At 45.8% G+C, this 19,793-nt stretch overlaps 2 protein-coding genes across 2 annotated transcripts; one reads left to right on the forward strand and one right to left on the reverse strand.

Annotated features, from left to right (window-relative positions):
• Positions 1–7,649: 7,649 nt before the first annotated feature.
• cldn6.1 (claudin 6, gene 1) lies at positions 7,650–10,693 on the reverse strand. Its single transcript, NM_203542.1, is given in 2 exon segments — positions 7,650–8,504; positions 10,672–10,693. A coding segment is annotated over 1 exon segment (645 nt). The 5' UTR covers positions 8,472–8,504; positions 10,672–10,693; the 3' UTR covers positions 7,650–7,826.
• A 4,427-nt stretch (positions 10,694–15,120) lies between these two features.
• Positions 15,121–19,523, forward strand: cldn6.2 (claudin 6, gene 2). The gene is made up of 2 exons (XM_002941691.5): positions 15,121–15,222; positions 18,646–19,523. The coding sequence occupies exon 2, from the start codon at positions 18,675–18,677 to the stop codon at positions 19,317–19,319; it is 645 nt and encodes a 214-aa protein (XP_002941737.1). The 5' UTR covers positions 15,121–15,222; positions 18,646–18,674; the 3' UTR covers positions 19,320–19,523.
• Positions 19,524–19,793: the final 270 nt, after the last annotated feature.

Here is a 19,793-nt window from a genome sequence, read left to right on the forward strand (position 1 = left end):
ATAAGGAACTCCTCGGGGGCTTATAATATCCCTATATGTTACAATAGGGGGTACTTTATTCACTATATATTATAAGGAACTCCTCTGTGACTTATAATATCCCTATATGTTACAATAGGGGGCACTTTATTCACTATATATTATAAGGAACTCCTTGGGGGCTTATAATATCCCTATATGTTACAATAGGGGGCACTTTATTCACTATATATTATAAGGAACCCCTCGGGGGCTTATAATATCCCTATATGTTACAATAGGGGGCACTTTATTCACTATATATTATAAGGAACTCCTCTGTGACTTATAATATCCCTATATGTTACAATAGGGGGCACTTTATTCACTATATATTATAAGGAACTCCTTGGGGGCTTATAATATCCCTATATGTTACAATAGGGGGCACTTTATTCACTATATATTATAAGGAACCCCTCGGGGGCTTATAATATCCCTATATGTTACAATAGGGGGCACTTTATTCACTATATATTATAAGGAACCCCTCGGGGGCTTATAATATCCCTATATGTTACAATAGGGGGCACTTTATTCACTATATATTATAAGGAACTCCTCTGTGACTTATAATATCCCTATATGTTACAATAGGGGGCACTTTATTCACTATATATTATAAGGAACCCCTCGGGGGCTTATAATATCCCTATATGTTACAATAGGGGGCACTTTATTCACTATATATTATAAGGAACTCCTTGGGGGCTTATAATATCCCTATATGTTACAATAGGGGGCACTTTATTCACTATATATTATAAGGAACTCCTCGGGGGCTTATAATATCCCTATATGTTACAATAGGGGGCACTTTATTCACTATATATTATAAGGAACTCCTCTGTGACTTATAATATCCCTATATGTTACAATAGGGGGCACTTTATTCACTATATATTATAAGGAACTCCTTGGGGGCTTATAATATCCCTATATGTTACAATAGGGGGCACTTTATTCACTATATATTATAAGGAACCCCTCGGGGGCTTATAATATCCCTATATGTTACAATAGGGGGCACTTTATTCACTATATATTATAAGGAACTCCTCGGGGGCTTATAATATCCCTATATGTTACAATAGGGGGCACTTTATTCACTATATATTATAAGGAACTCCTCTGTGACTTATAATATCCCTATATGTTACAATAGGGGGCACTTTATTCACTATATATTATAAGGAACTCCTTGGGGGCTTATAATATCCCTATATGTTACAATAGGGGGCACTTTATTCACTATATATTATAAGGAACCCCTCGGGGGCTTATAATATCCCTATATGTTACAATAGGGGGCACTTTATTCACTATATATTATAAGGAACTCCTCTGTGACTTATAATATCCCTATATGTTACAATAGGGGGCACTTTATTCACTATATATTATAAGGAACTCCTCGGGGGCTTATAATATCCCTATATGTTACAATAGGGGGCACTTTATTCACTATATATTATAAGGAACCCCTCGGGGGCTTATAATATCCCTATATGTTACAATAGGGGGCACTTTATTCACTATATATTATAAGGAACTCCTTGGGGGCTTATAATATCCCTATATGTTACAATAGGGGGCACTTTATTCACTATATATTATAAGGAACTCCTCGGGGGCTTATAATATCCCTATATGTTACAATAGGGGGCACTTTATTCACTATATATTATAAGGAACTCCTCTGTGACTTATAATATCCCTATATGTTACAATAGGGGGCACTTTATTCACTATATATTATAAGGAACTCCTTGGGGGCTTATAATATCCCTATATGTTACAATAGGGGGCACTTTATTCACTATATATTATAAGGAACCCCTCGGGGGCTTATAATATCCCTATATGTTACAATAGGGGGCACTTTATTCACTATATATTATAAGGAACTCCTCTGTGACTTATAATATCCCTATATGTTACAATAGGGGGTACTTTATTCACTATATATTATAAGGGACTCCTCAGTGACTTATAATATCCCTATATGTTACAATAGGGGGCACTTTATTCACTATATATTATAAGGAACTCCTCGGGGGCTTATAATATCCCTATATGTTACAATAGGGGGCACTTTATTCACTATATATTATAAGGAACTCCTCTGTGACTTATAATATCCCTATATGTTACAATAGGGGGCACTTTATTCACTATATATTATAAGGAACTCCTTGGGGGCTTATAATATCCCTATATGTTACAATAGGGGGCACTTTATTCACTATATATTATAAGGAACCCCTCGGGGGCTTATAATATCCCTATATGTTACAATAGGGGGCACTTTATTCACTATATATTATAAGGAACTCCTCTGTGACTTATAATATCCCTATATGTTACAATAGGGGGCACTTTATTCACTATATATTATAAGGAACTCCTTGGGGGCTTATAATATCCCTATATGTTACAATAGGGGGCACTTTATTCACTATATATTATAAGGAACCCCTCGGGGGCTTATAATATCCCTATATGTTACAATAGGGGGCACTTTATTCACTATATATTATAAGGAACTCCTTGGGGGCTTATAATATCCCTATATGTTACAATAGGGGGCACTTTATTCACTATATATTATAAGGAACTCCTCGGGGGCTTATAATATCCCTATATGTTACAATAGGGGGCACTTTATTCACTATATATTATAAGGAACTCCTCTGTGACTTATAATATCCCTATATGTTACAATAGGGGGCACTTTATTCACTATATATTATAAGGAACTCCTTGGGGGCTTATAATATCCCTATATGTTACAATAGGGGGCACTTTATTCACTATATATTATAAGGAACCCCTCGGGGGCTTATAATATCCCTATATGTTACAATAGGGGGCACTTTATTCACTATATATTATAAGGAACTCCTCTGTGACTTATAATATCCCTATATGTTACAATAGGGGGTACTTTATTCACTATATATTATAAGGAACTCCTCTGTGACTTATAATATCCCTATATGTTACAATAGGGGGCACTTTATTCACTATATATTATAAGGAACTCCTCTGGGACTTATAATATCCCTATATGTTACAATAGGGGGTACTTTATTCACTATATATTATAAGGAACTCCTCGGGGGCTTATAATATCCCTATATGTTACAATAGGGGGTACTTTATTCACTATATATTATAAGGAACTCCTCGGGGACTTATAATATCCCTATATGTTACAATAGGGGGCACTTTATTCACTATATATTATAAGGAACTCCTCTGGGCTTATAATATCCCTATATGTTACAACAGGGGGCACTTTATTCACTATATATTATAAGGAACTCCTCGGGGGCTTATAATATCCCTATATGTTACAATAGGGGGCACTTTATTCACTATATATTATAAGGAACTCCTCGGGGGCTTATAATATCCCTATATGTTACAATAGGGGGTACGTTACTCACTATATAAGTCCCACAAGCTATTACAGTACACAGAAGCGACATGGCAGCACAGAAATGACAATGGGTGGGGGTTAGTATCCAGCCCCCTAGAGTGGCATTACTCGTATACACTCATTTATGTGAAAGCTTGTTAAAGAGCCATTACTGGCTTCCTGCTCTGCTATTGTGTAGCCCAGCGGGGCATTAGGGGGAAGAGAAAGGCAGCCGGTCACGTTCAGCCAGTTACTCTATAACAGAAACTTCCCTTCCTGCTCCGGACACACAAGGGGAATTATTGGGGCCCATTCAGACTGGTGATTGTCCTGTATCACAATAGCAGGACTGGCCCCTAGTAAAACTGATGGTTCATGAGCTTTTTGATACAGTGGGTATGTAAATGGCTTCCAAGCCCAGTTATAATCTCCAGCCCAGGGGGCTGTTCCTGCTGAATTGTGCTGAGTACAGGGGAATCCCTATGCTGCCATAGTTTTATGGTATCTCTCTGTACAGGCTATGAGCAAACTTAGGGGGCTGTTCCTGCTGAATTGTGCTCAGTACAGGGGAATCCCTATGCTGCCATAGTTTTATGGTATCTCTCTGTACAGGCTACGAGCAAACTTAGGGGGCCGTTCCTGCTGAATTGTGCTCAGTACAGGGGAATCCCTATGTGCCATAGTTTTATGGTATCTCTCTGTACAGGCTATGAGCAAACTTAGGGGGCCGTTCCTGCTGAATTGTGCTTAGTACAGGGGAATCCCTATGTGCCATACTTTTATGGTATCTCTCTGTACAGGCTACGAGCAAACTTAGGGGGCTGTTCCTGCTGAATTATGCTTAGTACAGGGGAATCCCTATGTGCCATAGTTTTATGGTATCTCTCTGTACAGGCTATGAGCAAACTTAGGGGGCTGTTCCTGCTGAATTGTGCTTAGTACAGGGGAATCCCTATGCTGCCATAGTTTTATGGTATCTCTCTGTACAGGCTATGAGCAAACTTAGGGGGCTGTTCCTGCTGAATTGTGCTTAGTACTGGGGAATCCCTATGTGACATAGTTTTATGGTATCTCTCTGTACAGGCTATGAGCAAACTTAGGGGGCTGTTCCTGCTGAATTGTGCTTAGTACTGGGGAATCCCTATGTGACATAGTTTTATGGTATCTCTCTGTACAGGCTATGAGCAAACTTAGGGGGCTGTTCCTGCTGAATTGTGCTTAGTACTGGGGAATCCCTATGTGACATAGTTTTATGGTATCTCTCTGTACAGGCTATGAGCAAACTTAGGGGGCCGTTCCTGCTGAATTGTGCTTAGTACAGGGGAATCCCTATGCTGCCATAGTTTTATGGTATCTCTCTGTACAGGCTACGAGCAAACTTAGGGGGCTGTTCCTGCTGAATTGTGCTTAGTACAGGGGAATCCCTATGCTGCCATAGTTTTATGGTATCTCTCTGTACAGGCTACGAGCAAACTTAGGGGGCTGTTCCTGCTGAATTGTGCTTAGTACAGGGGAATCCCTATGTGCCATAGTTTTATGGTAACTCTCTGTACAGGCTATGAGCAAACTTAGGGGCTGTTCCTGCTAAATTGTAACATTACAAAATGCAACGCCCCACAACTAATGGAAAATGTGCTCTAAAAATACCCTTTCCCGCCCCTTTCATCATAATGACCCCCTGTGAGATAATTAAGGTTGACATTCCCCTTATAATTAGCCTTTAATACGAGCCAAACAATGATTTTCTAAGATAATTTGCAGTTGGTTTCCATAGCAGCAGCCAGCCCTTATTGGTACTTATAATTTAATGACTTTGAAAAGCAGGGCCCCCAGCATAAAGAGGATAGAAACATAAATACATGTTCTTCAAAGGGCTCAATAGGTTTTTGAAAGGCGGCAGGGCTGTCCAACCAGAGGCCCATGGGTCCCCCTTCCACGTGCTTGTAATGGGATGGTCCACAGATAACCTACAGCTCTTCTGCAGGGTCAACTCATTAGTGTAGGGGAGCCCTACCCACGGGCTATGCCACAATTAGCACTGGCCATTAATTCACCCTTATGGGGAGCTTGCTGGTTGGCCATTACTATACTTAGGGGCAGGTTTATTATAGTGTGTAAGCCAGGGGTCCCCAACCTTCTTTACCTGTGAACCACATTCAAATGTAAAAAGAGTTGGGGAGCAACACAAGCATGACAAACATGTTCCTGGGGGTGCCAAATTAGGACTGTTATTGGCTATTTGGTAGCCCCTATGTGGACTGGCAGCCTATAGAAGGTTCTGTCTGGCATAACACCTGGTTTTAATGCAACAAAACTTGCCCCCAAGTCAGGAATTCAATTGCCACTGAGAGCAACATCCAAGGGGTTGGGGAGCAACATGTTACTTACGAGCCAATGGTTGGGGCGGGGGTGAAGATAGGATCACTGGCATAAGCCATCACCTACACTATAATACAGGGGTCCTCAAACTTCCAACCCAAGGGGCCATATCAAGGGGCCCTCAGACTGTTGGGGGGCCAGACAGCCATCAACTGCACACCCTTTCCCCCGCCCCGTCGGTGGCAGTGGTGAAATGTGGTCCCAAACAGGTTGCATTTCCCCCCAACTCTTCCCCCCCCGGCGCTCCCTTCGTCCTACCTGCCGTCCATCCTCCCTCTGATTCCCCGTCCCGCTCTCCACCGAGTCCTCTCTCCGCTGCCAGGGGTGAGGATGCAGCAGGGGCCTGGATCGGGCCGTAGTTGGAGGACCGCTGCTATAATATACCCCTGGATATGCAGCAGGCCAAGGCCTTTACAGGTTAACAAGTCATTGGCCTTGCAGTCTACAGCACGTCAACACAATGGCTCACTGATTCCTATTCTGTATCATGGGAGCCAATAGCAGTGAACACAAACAATTTTTTACCTCAGGTACAAAGCCTTCAGGCTGTTGAGTGAAGTCATTCTACAGTGAATTAACTTCCTATGTCCTAGGGCAGGGGTCCCCAACCTTTCTTAGCAAATGTAAAAAGACTTTGAGAGCAACACAAGCACCATAAAAGTTCATGGAGGAGCCAAATAAGGGCTGTGATTGGCTATTAGGCAGCCTCTATGCATCCTATCAGCTTACAGGGGCTTTATTTGATAGGAAATCTTTATTCAACCAAAACTTGCCCCCAAGTCAGGAATTCAAAAATAACTCCCTGGTTTGGGGGCACTGAGAGCAACAGCCAAGGGGTTGGGAAGCACATGTGGCCCCTGAGCCACTGGTTGGGGGGGGGGGGGGGATCACTGCTATAGCACATCACAATGGTTCACTGGTTCTTATTCTGTATCATGGGAGCCAATACTAGTGGTCAACACAAAAGTGCTCTGCACAAACAAGTGTTTACCTCAGGTACAAAGCCTTCAGGCCGTGGCGTTAAGTCATTCTACAGTGAAATAGCTTCATATGCCCTGGGGAAATTCAAGTTACTGTGTGGAAGGCTTTAGCTCCATATTTTGCATGGCTAGTCTTATTGGGTGTGCCTTGCCAAAATTGTTTAATGTGCCCTGTCAGATTTAATGTGAGAACCCACAAGACTAGGGTAGATTTTATTCTTTATTATCAACCCATAGAAACCAGAAGACCACCAGTGGCCTAGCCTGTGCTGTAGTGTTGCCCAGCTGCCAGAAACACTTGTGCCACATTTTGGAGTTGACCAGCTACAATAAATAAGTCATTATTTGCACACAAAGATTGCCAGTGCTCAGTTTGCCCTCATTGTATGCAAGTCCTACACTGATTACTACAAGTCTGTGATGCAATTAAAATGAAGTACCCCAGCAAACCATGACTTGTAGAGCAGTAAGACCATGCGCCCAAGAAAGACCAGTAAGACCCATAGAAACCAGTCAGTTGTTACTTAAGTGTTAAGTTGCTAGTTGTAAAGTTTAAGTCATGCAAAGACCAAAACCAATGCAGACTATGGTAGCCACTTGTCATGTTGTACAGGCCAAGATGGTGGAACAAGGGCTAAAGTGCCATTTGGAAAGGGGGTATTCCTACTTTGGCTTAAGGCAGGAGAGTTAGGCACAAACTCATGGACCCATGGGGCAGTCTCCCAAGGGTGGGAAGGGAGCTGGAAAGCAACAGGGCATTAGGGGTACTCTGGAGTGTGACTTGTGCTTTACATAAGCAGACAAAGCATTTGGAGTGAGGTTCTTATTGACTCAAGAGACAGAAATACAAAAAAAAACCAATGTTTTATTAAACCATTAATTTCCATAAAAGCCTGAACCAGGCTAAGAGTCCCATAACAGTCTCCAGAAGCCGACACCCCCCTTCAGTTCAAGTGCTCTTGCTGGAGAACCCCCGACACATTATTAGAAAAGAAAGTCCATGCATAGCCAGGTAGCTCTTGTTCTCAGACATAATTCTTGCTGGGGTAGTCGCTTCGTGGGTTGGAGGTAGCAGCGGTGTATCTGGCTGAGTAATGGTTGTCATCCTTCTTGGGGCAAGAGCAGCACAAGAGGGCTCCACCCATGAGCAGCAGACCAGAGGCAGCCCATCCAATGTACAAGGCAGCCCCCAGTTCTCTCTTCTGAGCCTCCACCACCAGGGGATTGTAGAAGTCACGGATGATGCTGTTTGCAGACCAGCAGACTGGGATGAGCATGAGGATACCAGACACCACAAATACAATGCCGGATATCATGCTGACCTTGGCCTTGGTGTTCTCATCTTCTATGCAGTTGGTGCACTTGGCTCCCACAATACCAATAAGAATGGCTAGCAGGGCTACCAGGATACAGATGACAGTAAGGGCACGGGCAGCCTGCAAGTCCTGGGAGAGAGCCAACATGGAGTCATAGACCTTGCACTGCATCTGTCCGGTACTCTGCACAATGCAATTCATCCACAGGCCTTCCCATATAATCTGGGCCACGACTATGTTGTTCCCAATGAAGGCAGTCACCCTCCACATGGGCAGGGCACAGGTGATTATACTTCCCACCCAGCCAATGAGGGCAAGAGCCATGCCAAGGATCTGGAGACCAGTAGAAGCCATCTTTGTACAGTGAAGTTGTCAAAGTGGAGAAATCTGGAACACAAGATAGAAGTGTTAGATCAATGCGCATCATGGTTATACCTGCAACAGAATTTAGCAAAAGTGATGGGCGGGGCATTGGTCTTTTGGACACTACAGGTGTTTCAAGGCAGCAGCCAGAATAGGAAGAACTAAATTCACCCCATTGTATGACTTATCCCAAAGGAAGGAGAACATCTCACTACTACATGGTTCTAGGAGACCTCTGGCTATGTTAATGGGCTTCCAATTAAATCCCAGTCTCCATTCTAGTATGGTAGGACCTTAGAGGAGCAGTGGAACATACCAACACCATATAAAGACTAACCCACTAGGGGCAAAACTATGAGGCAGCCTTTTTGGGTTGGGCAGAGGTTTGGGGGGTACCCAGGAGGCAATACAGATAACTTCAGCATTCTGGAGCAAAAAGGGTCTCAACAAGTCCAGGTGGGCCTGAACCAATTACATAAAGGACATTGCCTTATTCCTAGCCATAGAAGTACTACCTGGTTGTAAATATAAATGATATAGCTTAAGACGTAAGGTGCCCCATCAGGAGGCATTATGATTTGTCACCCATATAGTGTTTCTACCAACTCCAGTGGGGAAGAAGGAGGATTCATAGGGCATGAGTAGGGGCTACAGGCTCAGCTGTAATAGGGTAGAGGGGTTATAATAGCACCCAAGACAGAGCCATAGGATACAACAGGATTAGGTGGTGTATGTTTGGCTACAAGGGGACTCCTGGCTGAGAGTTGTGCATTAGGGCACCTCCCATTAACTTTTGTTTTTTAAAAAAAACCAAAAGCTAAAACCACAAAATGGCTAATAATTCAAGTAAAGGCTTGTAGGAACTTGCGATGTGTAACAGGTAACTGAAAACAAGAAATACGATATCCACCCCCACAGCTAGTTTCTAGTACTGGATACTAAGACTTTACCTTTAAATGTGCAACAGCCCTTGTGGGAGTCAATTAAGTCCACCATAATAAGTAGCACCAATCAGCCCCATTCCCATTTACAAATTAGTTAGAAAACCCAACTTCAAGCCATTAATTATCTAAAGACATGTCAACCCCAAAAACGTTTTTTGCCCAATGAGAACATAATTCCAAACTTCCCAATGTTAATTGATTGAAAATGTAACGCTTTACAAGTTTATAACCAATTGCTATAACTCAAACACCAATAAAAGTTTGTAATGAATGTATATTGCAAAGCTTTAGCATTAAGCTTTCCAGGCAAAAAACTATTTTGGGTTGACTTGCCCTTTAAACCCTCCTTCTTAAAGCCTACTGAAGCCAGCTACATATAGGAAAAGGGTAGACAAGCCAAAGCAGCCTGCAACAAGGGGGATCAATAATTCCAAGGCCCATTCAAGAGGCCAGTTACCCAAAATAACATGTAGCATGGAGACTGGGTGGGGGCTATAACCTGTAAATGGGAAGCCTCCTTCCATGTATGCTTGCCTAAGGGTGAAGACACATGGAGATAGTAGCAGCTATTTGTCACAGCTACTGTCTCATTTACTGATAATAGTCTGTGTTTAGCAGAGGCAATTCTCAGTATTGTCTATGGCAGAGTATTTTCTGGAGTTTAGTAGCCATGAAAAAGTAGCTGCTACTAGTAGCCTAGTGTGTCTTCACCCTAAGGAGGCACACAGCTACTTAGTAGCAGCTACTGAACACCAGCAAATCCCCTGCCATAGACAATACTGAGAATTGCCTCTGCTAAAACACAGACAAGGATCAGTAAAATGATCAGCATTGGCTATTTTTGTAGCCACAAAAACTTGTAGTTCCATGTGTTTTTACTCTTAAGGGTGAAGACACAGCTACTAGTAGCAGCTACTAAATGCCAGAAAATCCCCCACCATAGACAATACTAAGAATTGCCTCTGCTAAAACACACAGACACAATTATCAGTAAATGATCAGCATTGCCTGTTAGTAGCCACGACAAGTAGCTGCTACTACTAGTAGCCCTGTGTGTCTTCACCCTAAAAAACAGCCTTCCCACCACAAGTCAGGATCATATAGTATTAAGTACTTTAAGCAGTTAGTCACATAATTAGACCATTTAGTTTGTTTAACCAGGCAATATAGGAATATACCATCACCCAAGCCATTAAGCAGCACCCTGTACACAAGCCCAGGAGCCCAAACCCACATTGAGCACTCACCTGCAGTAAGGATTCAGCCAACTTCAGTGTCATTACTCTCCCCACCTGAGGGGTATTTATACACAAATGCCCCCACCCCCCTATAGTGATGTCAGCAGCCAGACTGACAGTGAGAGATTAGGCAATACCATCACCTGGGGAGAGTTTCACTGAAACCCTTGCTCATGGATGGGGAGGGCGGGATGGTAGCGGCTGCTGGGAATCCCTGATACCTGGGTGTGTATCTGTGTATACTGGAAACATGTACACAAACATAGCCAAAACAATCATCACTTCCCAATGTCATGCCCTGTGCCAGGCCAAGCCGATATCTATTCCTACTGCATTCCTTCCAGCATTAGGGGTTTGCTACACAAAGGGCTAATTATAGGTAACACTGGATTGTATGGGACAAGTCACACACACACTAATATCTATGACCTGTGCCCATAGGACAGAATGGAATCTGTTTTGTTTGGCAGATCCAACTTGGTTATTATGCCTCCCAAGGGCCACTCTACTGAGCCCGGGTGTACGGACAGCAGATGGGCCCAAACTTTATAGCTTGGGGGCCCTTGTTGTCCACTAGATTATATTGCCTGGAGCCAAAGGGCACACCCCTGTCCTTGCATTGATCAAACTGTAACACTGAATTCTGGGCACATTACTGAGGCAACCAATACTATCAGCCAGATGGGGTGCACTGGGAGTGCTGGGATAGTGAGGCACTGAGAGAACCGGGGGGGGGGGGGCACTGAGTGCTGGATAGTGAGGCACTGAGAGAACCGGGGGGGGCACTGAGTGCTGGGATAGTGAGGCACTGAGAGAACCGGGGGGGGGGGGGGGGGCACTGAGTGCTGGGATAGTGAGGCACTGAGAGAACCGGGGGGGGGGGGCACTGAGTGCTGGGATAGTGAGGCACTGAGAGAACCGGGGGGGGGGGGGGGGGCACTGAGTGCTGGGATAGTGAGGCACTGAGAGAACCGGGGGGGGGGGGGGGCACTGAGTGCTGGGATAGTGAGGCACTGAGAGAACCGGGGGGGGGGGGGGCACTGAGTGCTGGGATAGTGAGGCACTGAGAGAACCGGGGGGGGGGGCACTGAGTGCTGGGATAGTGAGGCACTGAGAGAACCGGGGGGGGGGGGCACTGAGTGCTGGGATAGTGAGGCACTGAGAGAACCGGGGGGGGGGGGCACTGAGTGCTGGGATAGTGAGGCACTGAGAGAACCGGGGGGGGGCACTGAGTGCTGGGATAGTGAGGCACTGAGAGAAACGGGGGGCGGAGCCACTGAGTGGTGGCCCAAATGATATCTGGCCAGATGTTGATTGAGTCCTTGCTCCAAACTTTCATATTCCCCTTCTGTAACGCTCATTTTGTGACCCCCCCCCCCCCCAAACGAGCACATGGAGGTGTTACACACAGAGCTGATCAGAGGGAAGAGCCAGACCAGTAATGGGCAATTCCAGCAGGTCTCACACAGCCCCTTATACACATTCTCCCCACAGACTGTATCCCTGCCTGATACCTGCACTTGTACTATACCTGCACCACTACTCACTCCTGTGCCTCGTCCCTCTGTGCCCCCCAGCCACCCCCTGATCCTTATACCTGCACTACTACTCACTCCTGTGCCTCGTCCCTCTGTGCCCCCCCAGCCACCCCCTGATCCTTATACCTGCACCACTACTCACTCCTGTGCCTCATCCCTCTGTGCCCCCCAGCCACCCCCTGATCCTTATACCTGCACTACTACTCACTCCTGTGCCTCGTCCCTCTGTGCCCCCCCAGCCACCCCCTGATCCTTATACCTGCACCACTACTCACTCCTGTGCCTCGTCCCTCTGTGCCCCCCAGCCACCCCCTGATCCTTATACCTGCACCACTTCCACCTCCTGTGCCTCATCCCTCTGTACCCCCCCAGCCACCCCCTGATCCTTATACCTGCACTACTACTCACTCCTGTGCCTCGTCCCTCTGTGCCCCCCCAGCCACCCCCTGATCCTTATACCTGCACCACTTCCACCTCCTGTGCCTCATCCCTCTGTGCCCCCCAGCCCACCCCCTGATCCTTATACCTGCACCACTTCCACCTCCTGTGCCTCATCCCTCTGTACCCCCCCAGCCACCCCCTGATCCTTATACCTGCACTACTACTCACTCCTGTGCCTCGTCCCTCTGTGCCCCCCCAGCCACCCCCTGATCCTTATACCTGCACTACTACTCACTCCTGTGCCTCATGCCTGTGCCCCCCACCCATGCTCATACCCCCACCCATGCTCATCCATCCCACCCATCTCTCTGATGTTGTCCATTTTTCTCCCTGTTATTCCTGTGCATCGTACTACTTAATTTCTTTTATCCCTGTGCATCTCTCTGCTCCTCCACTAATCATTCCTTTTCATCTCTCTCTTTCCTTCAAACCATTGCTGTGCATCCATGTGCATCACTCTGCTGCCCCTTATTAACCCTGTATATCAGGTTACCCTTCCCTTTATCCCTGTGCTCTTCTCTGCTATACCTTTCATCCTTGTGCATCTGATGGCTGCCATTTATACCTGTGCCTCTCAGGGTTGACCCTTTATACCTGTGCATCACTATGCTGTATGTATCCCTGTACACCCGTGCCTGTGTAAGCGCCCGCTGTATGTATCCCTGTGCACCCGTGTCGGTGTAAGCCCCCCCCCGCTGTATGTATCCCTGTGCATCATGCCTGTGTAAGCCCCCCGCTGTATGTATCCCTGTACACCCGTGCCTGTGTAAGCCCCCGCTGTATGTATCCCTGTGCACCCGTGTCGGTGTAAGCCCCCCCCGCTGTATGTATCCCTGTGCATCATGCCTGTGTAAGCCCCCACTGTATGTATCCCTGTGCCCCCGTGCCTGTGTAAGCCCCCCACTGTATGTATCCCTGTGCATCATGCCTGTGTAAGCCCCCCAGCTGTATGTATCCCTGTGCCCCCGTGCCTGTGTAAGCCCCCCATACTGTATGTATCCCTGTGCATCATGCCTGTGTAAGCCCCCCCATACTGTATGTATCCCTGTGCATCATGCCTGTGTAAACCCCCCACTGTATGTATCCCTGTGCATCATGCCTGTGTAAGCCCCCCCATACTGTATGTATCCCTGTGCATCATGCCTGTGTAAGCCCCCATACTGTATGTATCCCTGTGCATCATGCCTGTGTAAGCCCCCCCATACTGTATGTATCCCTGTGCATCATGCCTGTGTAAGCCCCCCATACTGTATGTATCCCTGTGCATCATGCCTGTGTAAGCCCCCCATACTGTATGTATCCCTGTGCATCATGCCTGTGTAAGCCCCCCATACTGTATGTATCCCTGTGCCCCTGTGCCTGTGTAAGCCCCCCATACTGTATGTATCCCTGTGCATCATGCCTGTGTAAGCCCCCCCATACTGTATGTATCCCTGTGCATCATGCCTGTGTAAGCCCCCCATACTGTATGTATCCCTGTGCCCCTGTGCCTGTGTAAGCCCCCCCATACTGTATGTATCCCTGTGCATCATGTCTGTGTAAGCCCCCCATACTGTATGTATCCCTGTGCATCATGCCTGTGTAAGCCCCCCATACTGTATGTATCCCTGTGCATCATGCCTGTGTAAGCCCCCCCATACTGTATGTATCCCTGTGCATCATGCCTGTGTAAGCCCCCCCATACTGTATGTATCCCTGTGCCCCTGTGCCTGTGTAAGCCCCCCCATACTGTATGTATCCCTGTGCATCATGCCTGTGTAAGCCCCCCCCATACTGTATGTATCCCTGTGCATCATGCCTGTGTAAGCCCCCCCATACTGTATGTATCCCTGTGCCCCTGTGCCTGTGTAAGCCCCCCCATACTGTATGTATCCCTGTGCATCATGCCTGTGTAAGCCCCCCCATACTGTATGTATCCCTGTGCATCATGCCTGTGTAAGCCCCCCCATACTGTATGTATCCCTGTGCCCCTGTGCCTGTGTAAGCCCCCCCATACTGTATGTATCCCTGTGCCCCTGTGCCTGTGTAAGCCCCCCCATACTGTATGTATCCCTGTGCATCATGCCTGTGTAAGCCCCCCCATACTGTATGTATCCCTGTGCCCCTGTGCCTGTGTAAGCCCCCCCATACTGTATGTATCCCTGTGCCCCTGTGCCTGTGTAAGCCCCCCCATACTGTATGTATCCCTGTGCATCATGCCTGTGTAAGCCCCCCCATACTGTATGTATCCCTGTGCTTATTCTGGCAGCACACCTTGCTGGGCCAGGCTACAGGGAATACACATACAGTGTTATGCTTCCATACAGGTGCTCGTAAGTCCCACATACAATCCTCTCCCCCCAAAAGCTTACAGTCCAAACAAGATGCCCAATCTGCCCCCCTCCCCGTCCCACTCTCAGGGGTTTCAGTGAAACTCTCCCCCCAGGTGTGGGAGGTCTCTGCACATCCCCCATTGTGCTTCTACCTTCCCATTGCTAGTACCCAGCTGCTGACATCACAATGGGGGTGGGAGCACCTTTCTATAAAACCCCCCCGGGGGCGGAGAGGAGCTGATACTGTGGCTGGCTCAGCACTGCTGCAGGTAAGCGGTTTCTGTTATTTACAATTGTGGGGGGGCAGTTGTGGTGCTTTCTGGGGGTACAAAGGGGCAATAGGAAGTAAATGTAATTTGGGTTTCAGTGGTGTTTGTTAATTAGGCAGATATTCACCTGTTGGGGGGGTGGGGGTTACTCTTTGCTTCCAGTCATTATTACTGGGCTGTTTATGGGATGGAGGGGGCTAGTGGCTAGTCTGTGACTCTCTAGATGTTGGTGAAGGCTACTAATAGCTGTGGAATGCCCCAGTAGCCCATCATTCCTTTGGGGGGTATGCGCTTACCCTTTAATTGCAATAGGCTTGATAGGAACAGCAGAACTACCGACAGGAATGGAACTCCTAACACCCAGTGTAAGTGCGGATGAGTGAGTGGTTGCTATGGGTTACTAAGTTAAAAGGTGCAACTTAACTATTTGCCCTAAAAGGGGCTTTTACACTAACAAAGGAATAAGCCAGTTTACAGTAAAGCCCCCTTTTGACGGGGAAGGTATTGTAATGTTTAACCCCCTGTGGCTGCTAAACACCTGCTAGCCCCAGGGGAGCTTTAATAGCCACAATCAGAGCAGGGGAGAGGGGTCAGTTTATTTGTTTGTGTGGGTGTAGAGTCCAATGTTGAGGAATGAAGGGGGGGTTATTTTGTTTGCCCACTGTGAGTGGGATTCATTGTCCCTTTGTGCTCTCTGGAATCCTGAATGATCAGGTTACCTGCTGGGGAGGGAGGGTGGGAAGCATCACAAAAAATACCCCCCTCCTCCTCCCTACACTACGTATGTCTACCTGCTCCTCCCTGGATGTTCTGAAACCCCCTTCTAAGGTCGCTGGTTTCATCCACGGCCCCCCCACCTGCCCCCATACAGTCTGATCAACCTTCCAATATACATTCACTACACATGTGCCATGGACTTCTGCTACATTGTTTCAGGAGTCGGAACCAGCAGAGAATATAAACACCCACAGCCAAATCCTGAGCATATATTAGTGCTGAGTTCCCCTTTAAAGGGGTGGGTCACCTTAATTTAACACTTGGTATGTTATAGAGTGACCAATTCTAAGCACCTTTTCAATTGGTCTTCATTATTTGTTATAGTTTAATAATTTGCCTACTTCAAAGTCTTTGTAGCTTTCAAATGGGGATCACTGACCCCGGCAGCCATAACACTATGACTCTGAGGCTAGTTTTATTACTTTTTATAACTTTTTCTATTCAGATCCCTCTCCTATTCATATATCTGTCTCCCACTCCCTGGTTGCTAAAGTTATTTGGACCCTAGCAACCAGATAGCTATTATACCTTTTAAGTTTACTTTTAGAACTGGCTTTTCTATAACATACAAAGTATCTTTTCAATTGGTCTTTGTTAATTGTTTTTCATAGTTTTTGAATTATTTGCCGCCTTCTGCCTCTTTGCAGCTTTCAAATGGGGGGTCACTGACCCCTGAACCAAAAAAATGATAGCTCTGTGAGGCTCCAGTTTTATTGTTACCTTATATTATTTTTCTATCCCAGTCCTCTCCTATTCATATATCCGCCTCCTATTCAAACCACCCCCTGGTTGCTAAGGTCACTTGGAACCTAGCAACCAGATAGCAGTTATACCTCCCAAACTGGAGAGTTGCAGAACAATTATTGAAATAATAAAAAAATGAAGACCAATTGCAAATTGTTTTAGAATATTACTTTCTACATCATACTAAAAAGTGAACTCAAAGGTGAACATCCCCTTTAAACAGATTGTAATGGATAACTTTTTTATTTATTTGGTGGCTGCATTGGTCCCTTTAATAACTAACCAACCGCAACCTTGGCCAAACAAAGCTGCCTGGCCCTGAAAGAAGGGGGGATAAAGCTTATTCCATTCCCTGGACCTGTGCCCATTTACACGGGGATCCTTTATAGAACATAAGCCTTATCTGTCCCTGCAGTTTATACACCATGCACATCAATATAAATATACAACTGCGCCACCTGCAGGCCATAACCTGCCAGTAATTGGGTTTTATTCAATCAGCCTGACGTTTCCCACGCTCCTATTTTGTTAATCATTGAGTCTTCTGCCCCCAAGATAAATATACGGGTACGTGGCAAAATAACTTACACCGAGCTCTGCACAAAGTATTTAACCCATCGCCTGCTCTAGGATTTAAAATCTTTGCCCCTGGATGTCCAGTACTTTACTGCCAGTACCAAAGAGGGGGTAAGTCCCTGTCCTAATGGGCTTTATAATCTGACTTCCATTCCCATATGTAGAGCAATAAGCCAGTTCCCCCAACCAGTAAGTTTTTGGATTTTGGGGTGGGGGAAAAAAAAAATCTACTTAGATGTTGTGCTGGTTGGAACTGAACCCAGGACACTGATATTGTCGCCCATTTACAGAAATGGGGTCCTGGGTTTGATTCCAACCTGGGAACTAAAAAATCCAAAATCTTATATATAGGGTAACTGACTCCTTCTGAAATTGGCCATAATGTTTGCCTATAAATTCCATGGGGCAGAAATTGATAAGGATTGGTACAACGGCTTTGTTAAACTCTTAATTGCAAGGTGGATAAATCAATGCCCCACCCGCCCTCCCTTCCCCCCAGAAGTCAGACGAGTCACTTGCAGTCCCTATAGAGCCCCAATTAACTGCTGAACCTCATTTATCAACACTGGGCAAATTTGCACCTGGGCAGTAACCCATAGCAACCAATCTTCTTCCAAACAGCTGCAGGTTGAACACTGAAAGCAAGTATATAATGGATGGCTATGGGTTGCTGTACAGGTGCAAATTTGCCCAGTGTTTGTAAATGACCCCCAATTATTATTATTTCTTAGGGACCCAACATTATTTTGGTGAATTCACTGTGACCCCGAAATTGGTTTGTGCCTCATGTAGAGGTATATGCACTGCATTCAGTGGGATCATGGTCACCCACCATAAACATGGGGTCCAGTTTTTTAGATCTTAAGAACCTCTGCTCTAAGTGCAACAACCCAGGCAAGTGGACTACTTGAGTAGTTTGGTGGCTTCCCTGAGCCTCCCATAGCTAATATCTTAGAATATTGTATGGAATTCATAGCATATGGTACAACAGTATGAAGCTATATTGTGCATTAGGGTGAAGACACACTGAGCTACTAGTAGCAGCTACTTTTTAATGGCTACTAAACTCCAGAAAATCCCCTGCCATAGACTATACTACGAATTGCCTCTGCTAAACACATGTAGAGACAGTTATCAGTAAATGATCAGCATTGTCTGCTAGTAGCCACAACAAGTAGCTGCTACTAGTAGCCCTGTGTGTCTTCACCCTTAAGGGGGCTGCTGATGAACATATAGCCTTTTTAAACACTACCATGCAATAGGATACACCTTAATTACTATATGCACTGACCATGAAGCATTCTAACTCCTCTATTCGTCTTACAGATCTACCTTGACAACTCCACTGTACAAAGATGGCTTCTACTGGACTCCAGGTCCTTGGCATGGCGATGTCCATCATTGGCTGGGTGGGATGTATAATCTCCTGCGCCCTGCCCATGTGGAGGGTGACTGCCTTCATTGGGAACAACATAGTCGTGGCCCAGATTATATGGGAAGGCCTGTGGATGAATTGCATTGTGCAGAGTACCGGACAGATGCAGTGCAAGGTCTATGACTCCATGTTAGCTCTTCCTCAGGACTTGCAGGCTGCCCGTGCTCTTACTGTCATCTGTATCCTGGTAGCCCTGCTAGCCATTCTTATTGGTATTGTGGGAGCCAAGTGCACCAACTGCATAGAAGATGAGAACACCAAGGCCAAGGTCAGCATGATATCCGGCATTGTATTTGTGGTGTCTGGTATCCTCATGCTCATCCCAGTCTGCTGGTCTGCAAACAGCATCATCCGTGACTTCTACAATCCCCTGGTGGTGGAGGCTCAGAAGAGAGAACTGGGGGCTGCCTTGTACATTGGATGGGCTGCCGCTGCCTTATTACTCCTAGGTGGAGGCCTTCTGTGCTGCTCTTGCCCCAAGAAGAACGACGCTCCCTACTCGGCCAGATACACTGCCCCTACATCCGCACCACGAAGTGACTACCCCAGCAAGAACTATGTCTGAGGGCATTACTGGCTGGCTTGGACAATTCTATTCACTCTTTATATACAGTATGGGACATATTTATCCGTTCCTTCATCAGATGTGCCTGGACTGAATGTATTGTGTGTTGGGAGGGGGGAGTTTGTGGAGACTGTCTGGTTTTTAGACTTCACACATTTTTATATAATTTTTTTAACTTTTAAATAAAAATTTCTTTCTCCTTGGTTCCTTTTTGAATTTTTTCATTTCCAGCCTGTTGGCTGTTTTAAATGTGGTCCCCATTATTCTAACCTGACAATTAGTGGTGTATAATTATTTTGTTAGATCCTGACACACTAACATGAATTTGTTTTCACTAGAAAACTGGAAAGTATAGGAAAATATAAAGCAATAATAAACAATTATAGAAACAATCTGGAAGTATTGGTTCCTGAAAGGGTGAGTGGGCAAGCAAGGGTGGGGGCAGGGCATATGGGGTATTAGTATTAGATTTAA

The sequence above is a fragment of the Xenopus tropicalis genome, chromosome 9 (genome assembly GCF_000004195.4).
Source record: "Xenopus tropicalis strain Nigerian chromosome 9, UCB_Xtro_10.0, whole genome shotgun sequence".
In the NCBI taxonomy this organism is placed as follows: domain Eukaryota; kingdom Metazoa; phylum Chordata; class Amphibia; order Anura; family Pipidae; genus Xenopus; species Xenopus tropicalis.

What these genes read in the sequence shown, in the direction of transcription:
- cldn6.2 (XM_002941691.5), top strand. Translation starts at nt 18,675, where the DNA reads ATGGCTTCTACTGGACTCCAGGTCCTTGGCATGGCGATGTCCATCATT.